Genomic DNA, 20,447 nt, shown 5'->3' on the forward strand with positions numbered 1-20,447 from the left:
ATTTCTCTTATTTTTTATTTGTATTTGTATTTTACATTTAATTTTTTACTTCAGTTTATTTGAGTAAATAGTTTCTTAGCACTTACTGTATTTTTCTTACTGCATTGTTGGTTAAGGGCTTGTAAGTAAACATTTCACTGTAAGGTCTACCTGTTGTATTCGGCGCATGTGACAAATAACATTTGATTTGATTTGATTTATAAAGGCCCAAGACTACTAGCAAATATAACTGCACCTTTTACTATCATATGCTGTTGACTTGTACTCATCTCTGTATATCTTTAATCAATATGACTGTCTTGCAATGGCTAACACATTTTAGGTATGTCAACAAAAATTGTGGCCTGGGTCAGCATTATTCATATATGATATATTACCATGGAATCATAATTCCTTTTAGTAGCAGTCTAGTCTTAATTGGATGTTTTGGTGCATTAGACCAGTGAAAAGGGCTGATGCTGCTGTTCATTGTGTGTAAACAACTCCTGCTACTGACTTACTGTACGTAAAGAAGGTAATAACATCCTTACCTGACCAATAACTAAGCATATTATTCTGAATCGTGTGTATGAGGGTTGGTACATCACTACTACATGAATGTGCATAGGGGTTAATACATCTTATACAGGCATGTAAAAGTGTTCAATCACATTGCTGGATGGGTTATGGATCTGAGTTGATGGTATCAATTTGAAGTTGTAAACAACCAGTGCTGTAGTACTACTGCAATAATATAGTGTTAGTAGGGTTTCAGAATGCTTACCTGCACCAGGCGGTTTAGGAGCTTTGCCACCTGCTCCGACACCCACACCTGTAAATAATATAAAGTCTAGCGGTTAGAGCTTTGGGGCAGAAACCGAAAGGTCGCTAGTTTGAATCCCCGAGGCGACAATGTAAAACATCTGCCGATGTGCCCTTGAGCAAGGCACTTAGCCCTAATTGCTCCAATGTCGCCGTTGATAATGGCTGACCATGGCATTGATCCCACTCTCCAAGGGTGTCTCAGGGGGAGTTGGGATATGCAAAAAACACATTTCCAATTCACACGTGTCTATAATGCACATGTGAAATAGGACAAATATAAACACCCACCAAATTATTATTATTATTGTAATTTCCGTTTGCAACTGGAAACATACTATATAACAGCATTGCCTGCAGGAGTCTGTCGCCACCATGTGGCCAAACAATGTCACATACTCTGCTCCTTATAGTCCCCACTATTGAGACACCTAACCTCCAGGCTGCTGTACTCCAGTAGCAACTACATGAGAAGTATTTGAAAGAAAAACAATAGTATTTGAACCCAGGTCTGCTATGGTGGACACAACACTCACCAGGCTGAGCTGGGCCTGTACCAGCTGGAAACAAAGTGAAACGTCTTTAACACACAGTTACAGAGGCATATCCGTTCTAAGTAATGATAAATCAAAACCCCTACTAATGTTTGACTGTACAGTGAATGCAAAAATAATCACAGGTCATGAACAATGAAGGTGAGCTGACAGTATAGCCATCTAATATTGCTCTTCAAAGATAAGATAAGAAGAAAATATAAGAAAGTACAGAAAGTTTGATAGGTACAAGTAAGGACACCATTTTTTTGCAGAAGGAATTTTACGCTGTCAGGAGTATCTATTTCAATTACTTACCACTAGGTTGAAGAACCCCAGCACCAACTGTGAAGGCAATCAGATAAATTATTACCAGTTGGGTCATAATTATGACAGTTATAAAAGTTACTCCAAAATAGAATAACTTACCACTCAAAAAACTAAAATAAAATGTTCAGTGATTCTAATGACATATGTTGCAAAACTATTGAATATAAAGTATAATTGATGTTGGCTTCCTAAAAAACTATAACAACTGTTCTGCAGTGGTAAGGGTCTAATACATACCTCCTGGTAATCCTGTGGCACCTGCAGCAAACCAACAGAAAGTTAATCAATGACGTGGTATACTTATACTATGCATTTCCATGGAAATGAACAATAAAGTACTGTATCAAAGTACTCTATCCGAGATGCAACCAGACAGAGAGAAAATCAAACTAAATGAAATACCGTAAAGCTACACAAATGTTAGTTTCCCTACTGTGAAGAACACATCTAAAGCAGGGGCTCCAAACATATGTGCTGAAAGAATGACACAGTAATATGTACTTTTGTGTCCAATGTTCTCATATATATTTTTTCGAACAATGTGGTATTTAGAATTAAACAGAAGTAAACATCAGGTAATAGCAAGGATATGATCCCCTGCTGTAGAAGATAGAGGGAGATAGGACTTTAACTACCAAGGAGAAAGGGTGAGTGCATACAGTACGTATCTATAGGGATATCAGGCACAATCTTCATCGGAGCAATCTTTATTGTGGAGGAGAAGCTTGTCACAATACAGTCTCATACCAGTAACATTAACAGTAACCAGTAACATTAAAGTATAAGTCAATCAAGTATTGACAAGTGTCAGATTCATTTTATTTGTTAAAAAGCAAGGGAGGGAGGAGAGAGCAGAAATGGGAGACATTTCAAGCGCAGCGAGCTGCAAAGTTAGTTGGGGTACAGAGAGGCAGAGCGTTTTAAGAGGACAAACTACGTCTAGAAAATACATTGGCATCACATTATTTTGTCAACATCCACATGAGCATTACTTTACATTCCTCTACATATTATTTTTTAGCAGGAGGCCAAAACACTACAATGTTTTCACAAAGGAATCTAACAGAATCAACGACTAACAACTGTCATATGGATTGAATGTTTATCAGAAGCCAATAAGTAATCACATCAAATGTTATGAAGTGCTTATGTAAGGAATTGTAAAGAACACATGTGTATACTACACTCTTCAAATGAAGTGTAACTATGTCCTTAGTCAGAAATGGTTTTATCATGCAAACACAGACAGCAGCAAGTCTTACTGGGCTCTGGCTCTGGGGCCTCTGTGGCCTGTGTGCCAATAGGTGTGGGATCTGCCAAAAGACAACAGGTTCCAGTTTCATCCATTGCAGTTGAAAACTAGCATAGAGCAGAAGCCATTATGGGGATCCTTGGCACTGCCATGGCAGGAGGGGATGGGATAAGCTCCAGCTCCAGGTGGTGAATAGCTATTGGATCATACAATGACACTAAAGGGGACAGCACTAGCAGAACAGATATTAAGCAGTCTCATGTTTGAGGGTCTTGGGAGAAGAGAGGGGGGCAAAGAGGTTTGGGGTTTGGGAGGAGATAGGGGGAAAGAGGTTTGGGGTTTGGGAGGAGATAGGGGGAAAGAGGTTTGGGGTTTGGGAGGAGATAGGGGGAAAGAGGTTTGGGGTTTGGGAGGAGATAGGGGGAAAGAGGTTTGGGGTTTGGGAGGAGATAGGGGGAAAGAGGTTTGGGGTTTGGGAGGAGATAGGGGGAAAGAGGTTTGGGGTTTGGGAGGAGATAGGGGGAAAGAGGTTTGGGGTTTGGGAGGAGATAGGGGGGAAAGAGGTTTGGGGTTTGGGAGGAGATAGGGGGGAAAGAGGTTTGGGGTTTGGGAGGAGATAGGGCAGGGGACTGGCTTGCGTGATACTGCCGTTGCTGTATGATACACCTGCAGTGGAGCGCAGTTAGCCAGACAGCAGTGGTAGTGGTAGAGGAGGGGGGAGTTAGATAGGATGCTAAGCCTGTGTCTGTAGGCCGTTGATGTCCTGCTGAGGCCTGCTGGAAAAGTCTGATGGGGTTTTGTCAGGTTATACAGTACATCAAACAAAAAGCAAAACTTGCATTATAATCAGTCTCTATTATTGAATAAAAAATATATTTGTATGGCATTCTATGGTACAGTAATTGCTGCTTTTTTAACAGCTCTGTAAAATACAGTGTATATTTTAAATACAGTAACTCAGGGGTTCTCAAAAGGGGGTCTGAGGTACTGCAGGGGTCCACGGACAGATTATAATTCTGATTTTTTTTTACATATATATTTTTTATTAATATTATTAACAACAACAGACTAAACTCATTTTGGCCAAGGGATCCGTGGAATAAGTTTAGAAGGTGTCATGCAATACAATACAATGTAATATTATTAATCTACAATGTATGTTCTTAACCCTGGGCAACATGGGCCTGTCAGGCTCACATGGATATTGGTATCCACAGTACTCTGCCAATTACCAATCTTTTTACATTATACCTTTTGTATTCCCCCCCAAATTGTTTTAACATAACATAACTGCACTGTAATTTAAGCTTTAAAACGGTAATGTTTTCTCTCTGCCCCATGACAAAATGTGTAGAATTGCAGGAAAATGTTCCTTCCCAGGGTCCGAGACTTGGTTCATCCGGCCATGCACTGCCAACGTCACAGTTTACTACACTCCTTGTATGCTATTTTTTAACTCACTCGAGCTTTGTTCTTATTATGAGGGGGTCTCTGATGAGTTTTCTGTCACAAAAAGGGTCCCTGAAAAGTTTGAGAACCGCTGCAGTAACTAACACTTACTCTGTAGCTTTTGATATACAGTATTTGCATTGATCAATGAGAAAACAGTTGAATTAAATCCAAAGTCTTGTTGAGCGCAAAACATGTGGTTCTACCTGTTATGGGTCATAGTGTCACATTAGGAACTTTGTGGATTTTCTTTCAACCCTTCATTTTGGACCTAGTTGTGTAGTACTAGGAATGATCCTGAAGGAATCTAGGCTAGGAAAAATAAACCTAGCAAGAATCAAAGGTGAAACTAGTATCCATTTACCTGGTTTGCCTGCGATAGGTATCCCTGTGCCCACTGGTAAGTCAGTGCGCTCAATGGCAGTTCCTCCAACACCACCACCCACGCCCACACCTGGACTTGGAGTCGCTGCTGGCGCTGGCACACCTTCTCCACCGATGCCCACCCCGTTTGGCTTACCTGTGGGCAGGTAAGAACATAGGTGAGGGTACAGTATAATCTCTTGAGCTATGGTGAAAATCTTGATTCAGCTAACGAGATATTAGGTACTGTACAGAGACCGCACAGAACAGACAAACAATATTGTTCTTCCACTGGTCTGCATTACCTAGACTAAAAGTTATGTCAGAACAAGAGAGGCTCTTACCATATTTAGCAGCTTTGGCCGCGGGATCATATCCTGCAATCACATGCATCACATCATTCATATTTTCACTGTATTCTGAATCACCTTGATAACTCACAGAAAGACAGACCAGACCGTGATGCTGTTGGAGCTCTTTCTGATGTCTTTACTATTCATACAAATCCTCTGACGTACCTCCAGCTCCTACTCCACCCTGTACTCCTCCTGCTCCCAAGCCTGTTCCTACACCTCCTGAGACTCCTGCGTAGAGGTTCACAAGGAAATTATATGATTTCAAAACCAGAGATGTGAGCATGAATTCAACTGATGTACAAATTCTGATGTTGCTGTTTTGAGTGATCTTACCATATTTAGCAGCTTTGGCTGCAGCGGGATTATATCCACCAGCCCCAGTTACACCCCCTCCTCCTCCTCCTGGTAATCCTCCTCCTGGTAATCCTCCTGCTCCTATTCCTGCTCCTGCACCTCCGGGGACTCCTGTGGTAGAGGGCCACAAGAAAACAATTTAATTTTTAATGAATGTCTAGCTTCAGAACTGCCAAAGATACAGTAGACTTGTCACACCACAACTTAAGACAGACGTAAATTCAACCAATGTACCAATAATGAATGAGATTGATTGTTTTGAGTGATCTTACCATATTTAGCAGCTTTGGCCGCAGCAGGGTTATATCCTCCAGCCCCTGGTACCCCTCCTCCTGCTCCTCCAAGTCCTCCAGCCCCTGGTACCCCTCCTCCTGCTCCTCCAAGTCCTCCAGCTCCTAGGCCTGCTCCTGCACCTCCTGGAACTCCTGTGGTGGAGGGTCACAAGAAAATTATAGTTAGTTAAAAGTAGACAGAGGTTTAACTCTGATGTTGCTGTTTTGAGTGTTTTTTCTTACCATATTTAGCAGCTTTGGCCGCAGCAGGATTATGTCCTGACATGCAAAAAATTAATAAATGAAAGACATCATCCCTGATTTATGAACTCACTAAAACAGTGAGCAGGGGCGGTTAGGAGAATGTCCAATGAAAATGTTTTCTATTCCAGGATAAGTCTTCATCTCTGTCTAGGAAGCTACCCTTTACAGAGATCAACATAATGTGTAGCATATAGTACAGTACATTTCCTTGGCAAAACGGACTCACCTCCATATCCAGCCCCGGGTACCCCTCCTGCTCTCCCGGCCACGCCAGCTCCTCCTGGAACTCCTACAGATCAGGCTCAGGATGTTATTATTTGGTGGTTTAAACAACATGTAATATCTAATGGTTGCTTCTTTGAAACCCAGTGGGAAAAAATGTAATTTATTTCGGGGGTTTGGCACCACCGGCAGTGTATCAATACAGTATATTAACACAACGGTTAGGCAGTACATTTTTCAAAATCATGGAGAGGATAAAATACCATATTTAGCAGCTTTGGCAGCAGCGGCAGCCCCTCCTGCTGGTACCCCTCCATATCCTCCATAGCCTGCAATACAAAACAAATAGCAACGTTTATAAATGACCTCATAAATGGTTTGATAAGACAGACCAAAGCTCCCCAATCATAACCAACAGTCATTAACTCTTCCAGATTACATTCGATTTCAACTTCTGTGCAAACCTCCATATCCTGGTCCAGCCCCAGTCCCTGGCCCTCCTCCTGCTCCTCCTAGGCCGGCTACTCCAGCTCCTAGGCCGGCTACTCCAGCTCCTGGGACCACAAGAAGAAATTGTTATTATTTTGAAATAATGTTTCCATTCAGAACTGCCTAAGATACAGTATACTCTTCTTCTTCTTACCATATTTAGCAGCTTTGGCAGCAGCAGGATTATATCCTGAAATGTAAAAAAAGAATAAATTAAAAACATCACTCTTGCATCCCAAGCCTCATGATACAGTAGTATTACTAACACTAGTTTATGCTATCAATTCATGATATTACAGTATATCAAGTTGGCATCATTAGAAACGTACCTCCTGCTCCTGCCCCTCCTGCTGCCCCTCCTGCTGCCCCTCCATATCCCCCATAGCCTGTCAGTCAAAACATGGAACATCATCAACCAAGTAGCACTATAAGGCAATGTGCCCCACTTTACCTTAAAACCAAACCCTCTGCTCAAACACACTAACTCCACAGCTTAAACCTGTATATAAAGCCAACTCTACCCCTATGCAAAGTTTACAAACTACATATAGATGTATTGTACATATTGTATGTGTGAACACTGCCTTTACTTCCACTCCTCCCCCAGACCCTTCCTTTGGTATACGTACTCCCAGGCCTGGGATATCCTCCAGCAGGCACACCCCCATATCCACCCCCTGGCCCACCAGCAGCCCCCTGACCTATAACACAGGAGACACGTCATGAGCAGACACACGGTAGTACTGTAAAACATTGACAGAAATGTCATTATGAATTTTTCTTACCATATTTAGCAGCTTTGGCTGCAGCAGGATTATATCCTCCAGCCCCAGGGACAACCCCTGCTCCTCCTCCAGGTACTCCCTGTATTCCTCCTGCTCCTCCAAGTCCTCCTGCTCCCAGGCCTGTTCCTACACCTCCTTGAACTCCTGTGTGTTCAGATGGAAATTATCTGTTTTAAAACCTGAAATGTCAGCATGAATTCAACCAATGTACCAACTCTGATGTTGCTGTTTTGAGTGATTTTTCTACCATATTTAGCAGCTTTGGCTGCAGCGGGATTATATCCTCCAGCCCAAGGTACACCCCCCCCTCCTCCAAGTCCTCCAGCTCCTAGACCTGCTCCTGCACCTCCTGGAACTCCTGTTGTAGAGAAAAAATATTGTATTTAAAAGTCATGTATACCATAAACCAACACTGAATGAGACTAGCCTTGTGTTTTTAGTAATATTACCATATTTAGCAGCTTTGGCTGCAGCGGGATTATATCCTAAAGCCCCAGGTACACCCCCTGCTCCTCCTCCAGGTACTCCTCCTGCTCCTGCACCTCCGGGGACTCCTGAGGTAGAAGACATCAAGATTTTGTTGTTAAGTCATGGCTAACTTAACAATTGAAAAGATACAGTAGACTTGTCACTTTTCTTCTTTACCATATTTAGCAGCTTTGGCAGCAGCAGGATTATACCCTACAAATAAATAAATTAATAGATTTTTAAAAAGATTTTCAAAGTCACACTTTCCAAACCACATAATGCAGTAGCATACAAAACAGTGTGAATGGATTGGAGAAGTCAAGCTTCATGACTGACCTCCAGCCCCAGCTCCTCCTGCTGGTACCCCTCCTGTTCCTCCAAGACCTCCAGCTCCTAGGCCTGCCCCTGCACCTCCTGGGACCCCTATGGTCGAGGGAAAAAAAAAACATTGGATTTCAAATTCAACTATTGTATCAACACTGAATGAGTCTGGCCTGATATGGAATGATTTTCTTACCGTACTTAGCAGCTTTGGCAGCGGCAGCAGGATTGTATCCTGAAATACAAAACAATGACAATAATTCAAAACATCACTCCTGACTTGGATAATATAATAAAACTGCATTTCCAGCCCCATATCCTGAAATGTAATAAGATCATGAGATATAAATATCACTTTAGATAATCCTGTTGCCAAGCACTGGTTTATACTATCGATTCATTAAAATTGTTATAAGCCCTAGACCATGATGAGATACCTCCACCCCCAGCCCCTGGTCCCCCCCCTCCTGCTCCTCCAAGTCCTCCAGCTCCTAGGCCTGCTCCTGCACCTCCTGGTATTCCTATGGTGGAGGGTCACAAGAAAAATATCAGCATAAATTAAGCAATGTACCAGCACTGAATGAGCCTGAAGTTGTTTCAAATGTGGTTTTCTTACCATATTTAGCAGCTTTGGTGGCAGGGTTGTATCCTAAAATAAAAAATAATTAAATTAACTTACATCATCCTTCCTGGCTTGAATAGCAAAATTCAACTGCATTTCTAGCCCCATAAAGTAGCAGCAGACAGCACAGAGTGTCTGGAGGGTAGAAATGACTGTACATCTTAATGATTCAAATGAACTTGATCATGAACATTTGTCTTACCATGAATTTCTGAGTCTCCTCAAGCAGTAGTTTATGCTATGAATGAATTCATGAAATTGCTACAAGCGTAAGATACTATAGTGCAATAATTAGACAAGGTACCTCCAGCCCCTGGAAAAGTCCCTGCTCCCCCAAATCCAGCACCCCCTGGAACACCTATAGGGAGGGTAACATCCATACAGTATATTACACTATACAGCATGATAATTTCTATTATTAAAAAAGACTAGTGTGAGTTGGAGCTAGCTAAGCCAAAGAACGAAGCCCTTCAGTGATGGTGTGTTAACAGCATTGTAAAGTCTGTGGCCTGGGCAGCTTTGGGATGTTTTGGTTAGTTATCCTCACCATAATAGGGAGGCCTGGCTCCCGCTCCATAGCCTGTTCAGAGATGATGAAAATGGTTATGGTGTTAAGATATCTGCTACATTGAGTTTAAAGCTGCAGTGCCAATCCAGGTTAGTGCACTTGATAGAAGTCAAGACAATACAGAATTATAATGCATATACAAGGATGTCTACAGGCAAAATGCACTGGTTACCAACTCTCAGGTTGGGGTCTGCTTGAGCAAGGCACATCACCTTCATGCAGAGCCCAGTAGCTGGGATAATGTACAGTGGGGTACATAATTGTTGGCACTCTTGATAAAGATGAGCAAAAAAGACTATTAAATAAATAACACAAATACTGAGCTATATTGTATGCTCCAAAAAATGGTGGATTTATATTGATATTAATACAATTGACAAATGCTCAGAGAAATAGATCTAGATAAAACATTATTGGCACACCTGTTTTCAATACTCTAGCACCCTCTCCTTGCGAGGATAAAGACACAGAGTTTTATGAGATTGGAGAACATGTTGGGAGGGATCATAGACTATTCCTCCAAACAGAACCTTTCCAGAACCTTGATGTCCTTTGTTTGCGGTTATGGACTGCACTCTTCAATTTAAACCACAGGTATTCAATGGGGTTCGAATCCAGAGACTGAGATGGCTATTGCAAAATGCTGGTTTTGTGGTAAATTATCAATTTCTTTGTGGATTTTGATTAGTGCTTTGGGTTATTGTCTAGCCAAAGATAGTCAAAGATCCACCATCCTATTTTACAGTAGGTATGAGGTACTTTTCTACATATGCTTCTGTTTTCAATGCTAAACTCACCAGTGGTGTGCATGGCCAAAGAGCTCTATGTTCATGTCATCTGACCATAGCACCCGCTCCAAGCCAAGTGCCAATGCTGTTGATCAAACTCCAGGTAGTGCTATAGTCATATGACATGAAAACAGAACTCTGTGGTGGGCTTGGCATCGAAAAATGTAACTTAAGCTTGGCCGTAAGTGGATCTTCCATCAAGACAATAATCCTAAACAGACATCAACATCAAGAAAGAAATGGTTAATTGTCCCCAAAATCAATATTTTGCCATGGCCATCTCAGTCTCCGGACTGGTGGAATGGAATGGTCTAAGATCCCTCCCAATGTCCAATCTCATAAAATATTTTAGACAAAGGCTCAGTGTCGTTATCCTCCCAAGAAAAGTCTGAGCAATTGTATTAATATAAAATAATATAATTTCCCCATTGTTTTGAGAGCATAGGTCAATAATTGTATTATTTATTCAGTCTTTTTTGCTCATCTTTATCAAGGGTGCCAATAATTTTGGACATGACTGTACTTTAGTTTAAGCTATAGCTTGGCAAATATACTGTAGTAGAGGTATGTAGTATTTTCCTCCATTCAGAGGTGTCTAGCCTACCTCCAGCTCCCCCTAACCCTGCGCCTGTTCCCCCTGGAACTCCTGTGGGGGAGGGTGACATGAAAACAAGGGTTGGTTAAAAGTGGACAGACATTTCAGCATGAGCTAAAACCAATGTACCAACTCTGATGTTGTTGTTACGGGTGATGTTTCTTACCATATTTAGCGGCTTTGGCCGCAGCAGGATTATATCCTGAAATGTAAAACGTTAATTCATTAAAAAGGAAATTCCGCCAAGCCATTACAGTAGACATAGAGTAGAGTCAAACTACATGACATCCTGCACCCCAATGGTGCTCCTTACTGTACCTCCAGCCCCAGCTCCTGGTACTCCTCCTACTCCTCCTGCAACTGATCCAGCACCTGGAAGACCGCCTGCACCTCCTCCAGGGAGTCCTGTGTAGAGACACAAGAAAACCATTGGATTACAGAAGCATGTCTAAATTCAGATATTTAACAGTGGAACTAAATCAGTTAACAGTATGAATTCAATCAATGTACCAATTCTGATGTTGCTGTTTTGAGTGATCATTTACCATATTTAGCTGCTTTGGCCGCTGCAGGATTATATCCTAAAATGCAAAAAGTTAATCACTCGTGATTTTTATAGTCTAAAAATGATCAAATACTTTTGCCAAATATAACCATCTAGTTTACAATATCATACCTGAATAAAGTCCTTAATCTACACAGTAAAGAGCAGCACCACTGAGATGAGATTAGTGATAAATGTGTAGTATACTTTTAGGCTCACCTCCAGCCCCAGGTACACCTCCCCCTCCTGGTACTCCTCCAAGTCCTCCAGCTCCTAGTACCCCTCCTGGTACTCCTCCAAGTCCTCCAGCTCCTAGGCCTGCTCCTGCACCCCCTGGAACTCCTGTGTGGCAAGACAAGACAAGACAAGACAAGACAAGAACACTTAGTTAAAGGGATGATCTGCAGTTCAAACAATAACAAAGCAATCTCAAATTTATAGACAGCGCTACAGATGCAAGACCATCCATGATATCAACATTATAGTTTTAACACTGTTTTGAGGCTATGCAGTATTTGTTTACAATAAAAAGGTTTACAAACAAAGGAGTAAAACACATTTATTTTGGATTCTGATGGTATGACAGTTCAGCTGAACTAAGGAAGCATCTATATGTTATATTCTTCAGGAATATGTGGGTATAAACAGTATCATTAATTCATTAAACAAAATATGTAGCAACTGCTGTTTACCCCTTTAAATGTGAAAATAAAACATTTATGTACCACCACTTGTTTTGAGAGATTTTTCATACCATATTTAGCAGCTTTGGCCGCAGCAGGGTTATATCCTGAAATGCAAAAGTTTATGCATTAGAAACCCAGATTTTTATAGTCAAACTGCAATCACAAAAAAATGTGGCAGAATTATGAACTAACTAAACTCACTGTAAGAGGTCTATCAGATTTTTAAGTTGTACAGTTTCTTTCATATGTACCTCCAGTTCCTCCGGGTACCCCTCCAGGTACTCCTCCTGCTCCTCCTGCTACTGATCCAAGACCTGGGACGCCTCCTGCACCTCCTGGGACTCCTATGGTGGAAGGTCACAAGAAAACGACTCACATTCAGTCTATTCTTACTAAAACTCTGATGTTGCTGTTCTGAGTGATGTTTCTTACCATATTTAGCAGCTTTGGCTGCAGCAGGATTATATCCTGAAATGTAAAAAATAAATAAATAATCTGAACAGCTTTAGATATACACTGTCAGTATAGACCACAAAAAGAGTGAAAAAGCTATATGTTTCATTTGTATCCTCTGAATATCTAGTGGTAGTAATGTTGCTGTCCTGTAGTAACTGTAGCTGTCCTGTCTAGTAGTTTTGTTTGGTGGTACTGTACACTGTCAGGTACAGTAGTAGGTCAGAGATCTCTTTCTCACACTCTCTTTCTCTCTCTCTCACCTCCAGGGTAAGCTCCTCCTGCTCCAGGGTAGGCTCCACCTGCACCAGGCACACCACCCAAACCAGCACCTAGGGGTGGGTGAGAGAGAGAGAGAGAGAGAGAGAGAGAGAGAGAGAGAGAGAGAGAGAGAGAGAGAGAGAGAGAGAGAGTAAACACCTCAAGAGTTAGTAGTTGAAGTAAAGACATTTCAGTAGCCCTGTAATAGCGATCATTACCATATTTAGCAGCTTTAGCTTGAGCCTGGGCCGGGTTAAGACCTCCTGTCCCCACACCTGCAGAGAGTGGGGGAACATAGACAGAGTTACAGGTCTCATTTCAAATTCATTTAAGTAATAGAGAGCTTTTAAAATATATTTTCACATATATTTGTGTAAGCGTTCTCCAAATCCCTACCAGTTCCAATGGGGTATCCAGGCTTGGATCCAGGACCTCCTTTTCCCCCAGGAAGGCCTGCTCCACCACCACCACCAAAGCCCCCGTATCCTGAAACAAGTGGAGAGAAACATCTACCATCTACACACATACAATTACACAAACAGGCAGACACAATACAGAAAACATTTACATATGAAAAACTTTCTGTACCAAATGGAAGTTTGCCTCCAGCTCCGCCAGCTTTCGCTCCATAGCCACCTGTGGAAACCATGGTGACATATAAACGGAATAGAGTAAAGGTTTTGAATATCCGCTAGCACACTGTCAGAAAATCAATTACTTACTCCAATGTTTTTGAACGGTCTTTGTTTTATGGTATTGATTTATTGCTGATTTATTCATTGCAGATCCATCCAAATACATAAAACCACACAATTACACTCAAGTATATTCAGCAGGAAACATTAATACATCTAATGTAGAGGGTTAGTAGTTCTACATCATTGTTAAGGTTTGAGCCCAGTAGGTCATAGCTGAAGCAGTTTGGGTTTTTGCATGTGTAAACACAGCTACATTTGTTTCTCATCAAACCGCTGTTGATTTGATTCAGAGATATGACCTAGCCTGCTACAAACATCGAGAAACATCCTGAAAACGAAGCTACGGAACAGACAAGGAGGATTTGTCAGTCCACTCAGATCTTACTATTGCCCCTGAGTGACTACAGATCTGAGAGGAGGCCAAAGGAGGGCTCTAACCTACTGTATGCTTTTGGCTGCATGACACTCTTCCCTGTGAGGGACCACATACGGTAAATAGATAACTAAGACCATGTTGTCTTAACACACATAATATTAACTGACATTGATTGAAGTGGTGGTCCCTTAAAGGGAATGGGTGTGAAGCAGCTAACTTACACACAATACATGACAGGAGCAGTCACAGTTTTAGTGGGTTACGGTTCGGAGGTATTGCACTTTTCAGATTCTCGAAGCGTCTTAGAGGGAAGGTGGTAGATGTATTGTTCTGATTTTGAGGTCTTCCTAGAACGTGATGATGTGACTGCAACAACACATGGTGAAAAGGGTCTCATTTTTGAAAACAACTCAGTTTTGAAGAGGAAAGAAAACACCCTTGTCCCAAAGCCAGGACCTAGGCCTCAAAAAGAGAACGATTCTCAGCAGCCAATTCACAATGATAAACCCACCATACATGACCTGATGCCAGAGAGGGGGTAGCCATAGAACCGCCCGTGCACGTGGCCGTTCATGTGACCGTGGCCGTGCATGGGGCTGTGCATGTGGCCATAATGGGGGTGATGGGGAAAAGACACTCTGTGCACTGGAGGGAAAGGAACTGCAACGCACGGTCAACAGTGTGTCAACTTCATTTATAGTGACTGCAAACATCTGACATTTAACATCCATTAAACACTGGGATGATTGACGTTTAAGGACAATAGTCATAGTTGTTTTTAAATAACTAATGGAGGATTGCCACCTCCAGTTTACCTGCACATGCCAAATGACTATACACTTGCTTTAACACGAGCTATGTGTCCATTTCTATAGATTCCAAGATGTAAATGCAAAGACTGGAAAATGTAGCTTCATTATCAACATTTTACCTGTGAATTGATAGTAGAAAATATATCATTAGCAGTCATTAAATTGTCCGATGACATACCTTGTGTTTTGGGAGTTTTGAGTGGGTATCCATGGAATACTCCTGGCTGCATTGGTCCTCCGTAACCAACACGACCTGAGCCTCCTGGTCCCTGTTGTCCTCCACCTGGCACTGTAGAGGACAAATCATATCAGGCAGACAGACGGACAGGCAAACACATGCAGGCAGGCAGACAGAGAGACAGACTAGACATGAAAACAATGTGATCTGTAGATGCATGCTACAGGTATCCCAATCAAATGTTACATGATTTGGGATTGAGTCCGTTCCCAGTGGCCACACCAGGCAGCACTCCACGACCACCAAACCCTGCAGACATGAAGAGGAGGGGATCAGAGAATTAGCTAGTGAATGGATTAAGGTTGAATGGCGGGATTTACCAAGATTTACCGGGATTTACCGGGATTGACCGCCTAAAACCACTCCCTTTTCCCGGGATAAATAACTGTGAGAAACTGGTAAATTGTAATAAATGATTTATATGAACAGCATGGCGTGAAATGGCGTTAAATGATATGTAATGTCTAAATCTGGCTTCCCTGCGGGCCTCTGCATGATGATTCAACACTCAGGGTGGGGACAGACAGCCCATCTCCTTATGGAGCACAGTTCACAATGCATGCAGACCTACTTATGATCTCATCATGGTAACTTTTTTTCTTGTGACAGGTAGGCCTACATTTGGTGCAGCATAGCCTATGCTACAGTAACATAAATACCAAATGCGCTCTAATTTACACATCTCCATCTGGCTTTCAGGGATCCCCTTGTTTTTTAATTGTAAAGATTATTATTATTATTTTAGTTGCAGATGCAGAGTTTTAAAACAGAATATTACTTGAATATCGTTGCTTTAAATCAGGGCACGTGCGAGCGCTCACTCACAGTTTTTCTCTCTCTCTTGCCATCAACTCTATTCAAAGCGCATCCAAAATAAACTATCCTGTTCTAGATTGATATATAGCCCTATATAAAGATCGCATAGCCTACCGCTTTCAGGTAATACATTCAATGCAATATTAGCCTTATATTTAGCTCATTAATTATGGGTTATGCATAATAAGCTTCTAATGTATAGCCTCCGTCTCTTGCGCAATACGCACGCAGCTTTGCTCCGCTGGCCTCTCTCCTTAAAAAACGCTCCCTAGCTCTTGGAGTCCCATGCAGGATAAACTAGACTACAATAGCTTGCTGGACATATTTAAAACATTTGTTTTATACCACTAGACTATTTGAAGAGGGACACAAGCTCTTTTTTGCTGAATGTTAAATACAGCAGCCAATAGAACTCACGGGTAGTTTGAAAGGAGAGCAAATGCACGATGGCGGTAGGCTTTAGCAGTTACTTTTTCAGACCCATAACCATTCAATCTTCGTGAAGCGAATTGAAAGCCTTCTGCATCTAATTATAGTCCTATATTACTCAAGGATGTCAATAGAATGATGAAGATAAGGAAAACAAAACGTATTTAATTAACTGTTGAAAACGAGGAAGGAATGACACAACAACAGAGAGAGAAAGTGGAGGGAGGCTAATAACATTAAGGGAAATATCAAAGGTATATATGCATCAGCCTACTAATTATACAAATAGGCCCTATTATATTTCAATGTTAAAATAAAATTCTATAGCCTATTCTTGTAACTTTGTAGGCTATGTGTGCTGCACCATAATCACATGTTCTCTTCTGCTTTATCATGGTTTATATAATACAATACAGTAATACAGTTCACACTAAAAAAGATTAGTCTACTGGAGCTAGCTGCATTTATTTACTCAAGAGAGCATATACAGTGCATTCGGAAAGTGTCCAGACCCCTTCACTTTTCCCCCGACATTTTGTTCCATTACAGCCGTATTCTAAAATGTATTAAATTGTTTTTTAAAATTCATCAATCGACACACAATACCCCATAATAACAAAGCAAAAACAGGTTTTTAGAAATAAAAAAACAAACAGAAATATCGTTCAGACCCTTTACTCAGTACTTTGATAAAGTATCTTTGGCAGCGATATTGTTCAGACCCTTTACTCAGTACTTTGTTAACGTACCTTTGGCAGCGATTACAGCCATGAGTCTTCTTGGGTATGACGCTACAAGCTTGGCACGCGTGTATTTGGGGGGTTTCTCCCATTCCTCTCTGTAGACCCTGTTAAGCGCTGTCAGGTTGAATGGGGAGCATCACTGCACAGCTATTTTCAGGTCTCTCCAGAGATGTTCAATCGGGTTCAAGTCCGGGCTCTGGTTGGGCCACTCAAGGACATTCAGAGACTTGTCCCGAAGCCACTCCTGCGTTGTCTTGGCTGTGTGATTAGGGCCTTTGTCCTGTTAGAAAGTGAACCTTCGCCACAGTTTTAGGTCCTGAGCGCTCTGCAGCAGGTTTTCATCAAGGATCTGTACTTTTCTCTGTTCATCTTTGCCTCGATCCTGACAAGTCTCCCAGTCCCTGCCACTGAAAAACATCCCCACCACCATGCTTCACCGTAGGGATGGTGCAAGGATTCCTCCAGACATGAAACTTCTCATTCAGGCCAAAGAGTTCTTGGTTTCATCCAACCAGAGAATCTTGTTTCTCATGGTCTGAGAGTTCTTTAGGTGCCTTTTGGCAAACGCCAAGCGGGCTGTCATGTGACTTTTACCGTGGAGTGGCATCGGTTTGGCCACTCTACCATAAATGCCTGATTGGTGGAGTGGTGCAGAGATTGGTTGTCCTTCGTGAAGGTTATCCCATCTCCACAGAAGAACTCTGGAGCTCTGTCAGGGGGACAATCGGGTTCTTGGTCACCTCCCTGACCAAGGCTCTTCTCCCCTGACTGCTCAGTTTGGCCGGGCGGCCAGCTATAGAAAAGATTCTTGGTGGTTCCAAACTTCTTCCATTTAAGAATGATGGAGGCCCCTGTGTTTTTGGGACCTTCAATGCTGCAGAATTGTTTTGGTACTCTTCCCCAGATCTGTGCCTTGATACAATCCTGTCTCGGAGGTCTACGGACAATTCCTTCGACCTCATGGCTTGGTTTTTGCTCTGACAAGCACTGTCAACCGTTGGACGTTATATAGACCCGGTGTGTGCCTTTCCAAATCATGTCCAATCAATTGAATTTACCACAGATATACTCCAATCAAGTTGTAGAAACATCTCAAGGATGATCAATGGAAACAGGATGCACCTGAGCTCAATTTTGAGTCTCATAGCAAAGGACCTGTATACTTATTTAAATTAAAAAAAATATTGTTTTCACTTTGTCATTATGGGGTATTGATTAAATAAATGTTTTTCCTAGTCAATGTTAGAATAAGGTTATAATGTAACAAAATGTAGAAAAAGTCAAGGGGTCTGAATACTTTCCGAATGCACTGTAGCTAGCTACATCTATGGGATTTTGGGTGCTTGGGCTCATTAAATGTATTTAATATATGGCTCATCAGGCCAGATTTTTTTTGTAAAATATTTAACCCTAGAATGGATATCACAGCATGCAGATCCCTGAGTTACATCAACCTATATTAATCCCCAGAGGGGAGGGTATGGTGAAACACTCTGTTTGATATATATTGTGATTCATGTGGGTTTGATCTGTGGACTTTCAGAAGAATAGAAGATACACACCTTGTCCTGGCACCTGGCCACCTTGGTAAAGTCCAGGCACCCCCACACCTGCAAAGACCAATAAAATCAATGATTTTATACTGGATCCAATGGCCTTCATTGGATATTGTACACATGCATAGTCACATAAACCCACGCTCACCTGGCACTCCTCCTTTTGGAGCCTTTCCTTTTCCGGCACCAGGTCCCAGCCCACCTCCAGGTAGTCCAGTCTGGGGAATAACAGGTGCTGAAAGAGATACATGGGAGAGACATTACATACTGTAGTTACAACTACTCATATACCAGTTAGTCCCCAGTCAGTATTGTGAATCGGCATAGGTACATTAAACATCTAGAGGATAATGATTAAACATTAAAAATTGTCAAGATAAAAAAGTAGGACTGGATGGCATGATTTGAGCTTTGTGTGTGTGTGTGTGTCTTACCTCCTGCAGGCACTGCAGCTCCTGTTCCTGCGCCTCCAGGTCCCCCTAAGTTGGTTATCATCATCATCGTCGTCATCATCACCATCATCATTAACACCACAGTGATCAAAGAATGTGGACAATGCTAATCTTTATCCAGAGTTGTATTGAAAGGCAGAGGTTCTATGGTACTATAATCTGTATAAAGTGTATGTTGGGAATAGTGTGCCATTTGGGACACAGAACCCAAAATGCATGGCATTCATCTTGCCTCATCAAATGCTTTATATCTTTGGCTCTTTGGTTATCCCCTACGCAGGAAATGAGCTGTCAGCTCTGGCTCTTGGGGGCTTGGCAGTCGGATGAAAAGTTCTCATTTATTTATTTAACCTTCTCTTTCTATCTTAAAATCCACCAATCCTTCTCTCTAAGGAACAGACATTACGCAGTGCCTTTAGTATGTGGTGAACAAATGAGGAGATTCAGAGAAACAAGGGAAGGCTGGCAACAGAGAGAATGGAGAGGAATGCTGCTGTTCTGTTCTATCTGAAAGGGGTTTGGATGAAATGGGATCATTTTGTTGGAATACCATGAAAAGAGTCAAGATAGGGTTGAGGAGCATTGCACAAGAGCTGTATCGGCCTGTGACTGAGGGCCTTGTCGACTGCCAACCAATATTTAAGCACAGGCTCTTTTCCATAATGCTAAGCCATGATACCCTTCATTGAACATGTACACACATACTCCAAAACAATATAGTTCAGGCAATATTGTTGCTTAAACTATCTAGACTATGTATGCCAACTTATAAATCATGTCAAAAGTTTGGATGCAATTGATGTGAAACATTTTCTCATAGCATGTGAGCACAGTTACAGTTAGTGAGTGCTTTTTTAGATCAGATAACCTCTGCTTTCTTTTGTCTCTAGTCTATTGGGAATATCATTTAGGTGGTTTGGGACTCTTTCCTGCAGCTCCAGTGAACAAGAGATACAGAAGGTACATTATATACAGAAAGTAGTTCCCTAGTTCTAAAATGGCCGCTGCGACTGTAGGATTTCAATATGTCATGGGACCTTGGGTGCCAACATGCCACTCACCTAAACCTGGCTGTAATCCACCACCGCCATAGCCTGTAGAGAAACACAGATACAATATGGTTGGATTATAGTTTGATGTGATATATGTGTATTTGGTTGTTTTATAGCTTTCCACAACATAGAGAAATCCATAGCAACATTATTAAATGGCAATAAAGTGTTCTTTGAAACAGACTCTACCCACACAACTCTATAGTCTAGGGCCTGTGTTTCTCAAACATGTTGGCACCAGGGACTGGCAAGCCATGGTTCTCCTCTTTGGAGTACAACTTTGGTTAAAAATATGACTTGAAAATGTGAGGACTTGTAAGTTATAGTATCGATCACATGGACCGCTGCATGAATTGCCCACAGAATGAGGGTTGAGACACAAAGCTCTAAGGATCTGTCCTGTCTTGTGTAGTGTGTACTGTACCTGGCTGTAGTCCACCTGCACCATAGCCTGAAAGAAACAAAGCACAAAAAAATCATACAATGATGGAAAGACCTG

At 41.8% G+C, this 20,447-nt stretch overlaps 1 protein-coding gene across 43 annotated transcripts in view; it reads right to left on the reverse strand.

The window, feature by feature from the left end:
- Nucleotides 1-20,447, reverse strand: part of LOC112267045 (elastin) — an 85,685-nt gene that overhangs the window by 15,219 nt on the left and 50,019 nt on the right. For 4 of the 43 annotated variants that reach the window (XM_024445063.2, XM_024445060.2, XM_024445066.2 and 1 more), the window contains exons 8-53: nucleotides 20,373-20,399; nucleotides 19,958-19,990; nucleotides 18,879-18,923; nucleotides 18,593-18,679; nucleotides 18,451-18,498; nucleotides 15,087-15,149; nucleotides 14,841-14,951; nucleotides 13,365-13,412; nucleotides 13,173-13,262; nucleotides 12,995-13,051; nucleotides 12,779-12,847; nucleotides 12,495-12,530; nucleotides 12,314-12,406; nucleotides 12,131-12,166; nucleotides 11,596-11,718; nucleotides 11,378-11,413; nucleotides 11,151-11,237; nucleotides 10,999-11,034; nucleotides 10,842-10,883; nucleotides 9,429-9,461; nucleotides 9,186-9,239; nucleotides 8,876-8,908; nucleotides 8,697-8,780; nucleotides 8,456-8,494; nucleotides 8,275-8,361; nucleotides 8,116-8,151; nucleotides 7,920-8,024; nucleotides 7,718-7,828; nucleotides 7,471-7,614; nucleotides 7,315-7,386; nucleotides 7,015-7,071; nucleotides 6,840-6,875; nucleotides 6,661-6,750; nucleotides 6,460-6,525; nucleotides 6,201-6,263; nucleotides 5,954-5,989; nucleotides 5,711-5,863; nucleotides 5,418-5,549; nucleotides 5,247-5,312; nucleotides 5,073-5,105; nucleotides 4,730-4,885; nucleotides 2,927-2,977; nucleotides 1,902-1,922; nucleotides 1,653-1,679; nucleotides 1,338-1,361; nucleotides 764-811 (exon numbers count right to left, since the gene is read on the reverse strand). In XM_024445063.2, the coding sequence (XP_024300831.1) occupies nucleotides 764-811; nucleotides 1,338-1,361; nucleotides 1,653-1,679; nucleotides 1,902-1,922; nucleotides 2,927-2,977; nucleotides 4,730-4,885; nucleotides 5,073-5,105; nucleotides 5,247-5,312; nucleotides 5,418-5,549; nucleotides 5,711-5,863; nucleotides 5,954-5,989; nucleotides 6,201-6,263; nucleotides 6,460-6,525; nucleotides 6,661-6,750; nucleotides 6,840-6,875; nucleotides 7,015-7,071; nucleotides 7,315-7,386; nucleotides 7,471-7,614; nucleotides 7,718-7,828; nucleotides 7,920-8,024; nucleotides 8,116-8,151; nucleotides 8,275-8,361; nucleotides 8,456-8,494; nucleotides 8,697-8,780; nucleotides 8,876-8,908; nucleotides 9,186-9,239; nucleotides 9,429-9,461; nucleotides 10,842-10,883; nucleotides 10,999-11,034; nucleotides 11,151-11,237; nucleotides 11,378-11,413; nucleotides 11,596-11,718; nucleotides 12,131-12,166; nucleotides 12,314-12,406; nucleotides 12,495-12,530; nucleotides 12,779-12,847; nucleotides 12,995-13,051; nucleotides 13,173-13,262; nucleotides 13,365-13,412; nucleotides 14,841-14,951; nucleotides 15,087-15,149; nucleotides 18,451-18,498; nucleotides 18,593-18,679; nucleotides 18,879-18,923; nucleotides 19,958-19,990; nucleotides 20,373-20,399 (3,024 nt within the window). The remainder of the gene's footprint in view (nucleotides 1-763; nucleotides 812-1,337; nucleotides 1,362-1,652; nucleotides 1,680-1,901; nucleotides 1,923-2,926; nucleotides 2,978-4,729; nucleotides 4,886-5,072; nucleotides 5,106-5,246; nucleotides 5,313-5,417; nucleotides 5,550-5,710; nucleotides 5,864-5,953; nucleotides 5,990-6,200; nucleotides 6,264-6,459; nucleotides 6,526-6,660; nucleotides 6,751-6,839; nucleotides 6,876-7,014; nucleotides 7,072-7,314; nucleotides 7,387-7,470; nucleotides 7,615-7,717; nucleotides 7,829-7,919; nucleotides 8,025-8,115; nucleotides 8,152-8,274; nucleotides 8,362-8,455; nucleotides 8,495-8,696; nucleotides 8,781-8,875; nucleotides 8,909-9,185; nucleotides 9,240-9,428; nucleotides 9,462-10,841; nucleotides 10,884-10,998; nucleotides 11,035-11,150; nucleotides 11,238-11,377; nucleotides 11,414-11,595; nucleotides 11,719-12,130; nucleotides 12,167-12,313; nucleotides 12,407-12,494; nucleotides 12,531-12,778; nucleotides 12,848-12,994; nucleotides 13,052-13,172; nucleotides 13,263-13,364; nucleotides 13,413-14,840; nucleotides 14,952-15,086; nucleotides 15,150-18,450; nucleotides 18,499-18,592; nucleotides 18,680-18,878; nucleotides 18,924-19,957; nucleotides 19,991-20,372; nucleotides 20,400-20,447) is intronic. The other 39 variants (XM_024445069.2, XM_024445062.2, XM_024445061.2 and 36 more) reach the window with 35 other exon arrangements.

The sequence above is a fragment of the Oncorhynchus tshawytscha genome, linkage group LG14 (genome assembly GCF_018296145.1).
Source record: "Oncorhynchus tshawytscha isolate Ot180627B linkage group LG14, Otsh_v2.0, whole genome shotgun sequence".
NCBI classification, from domain to species: domain Eukaryota; kingdom Metazoa; phylum Chordata; class Actinopteri; order Salmoniformes; family Salmonidae; genus Oncorhynchus; species Oncorhynchus tshawytscha.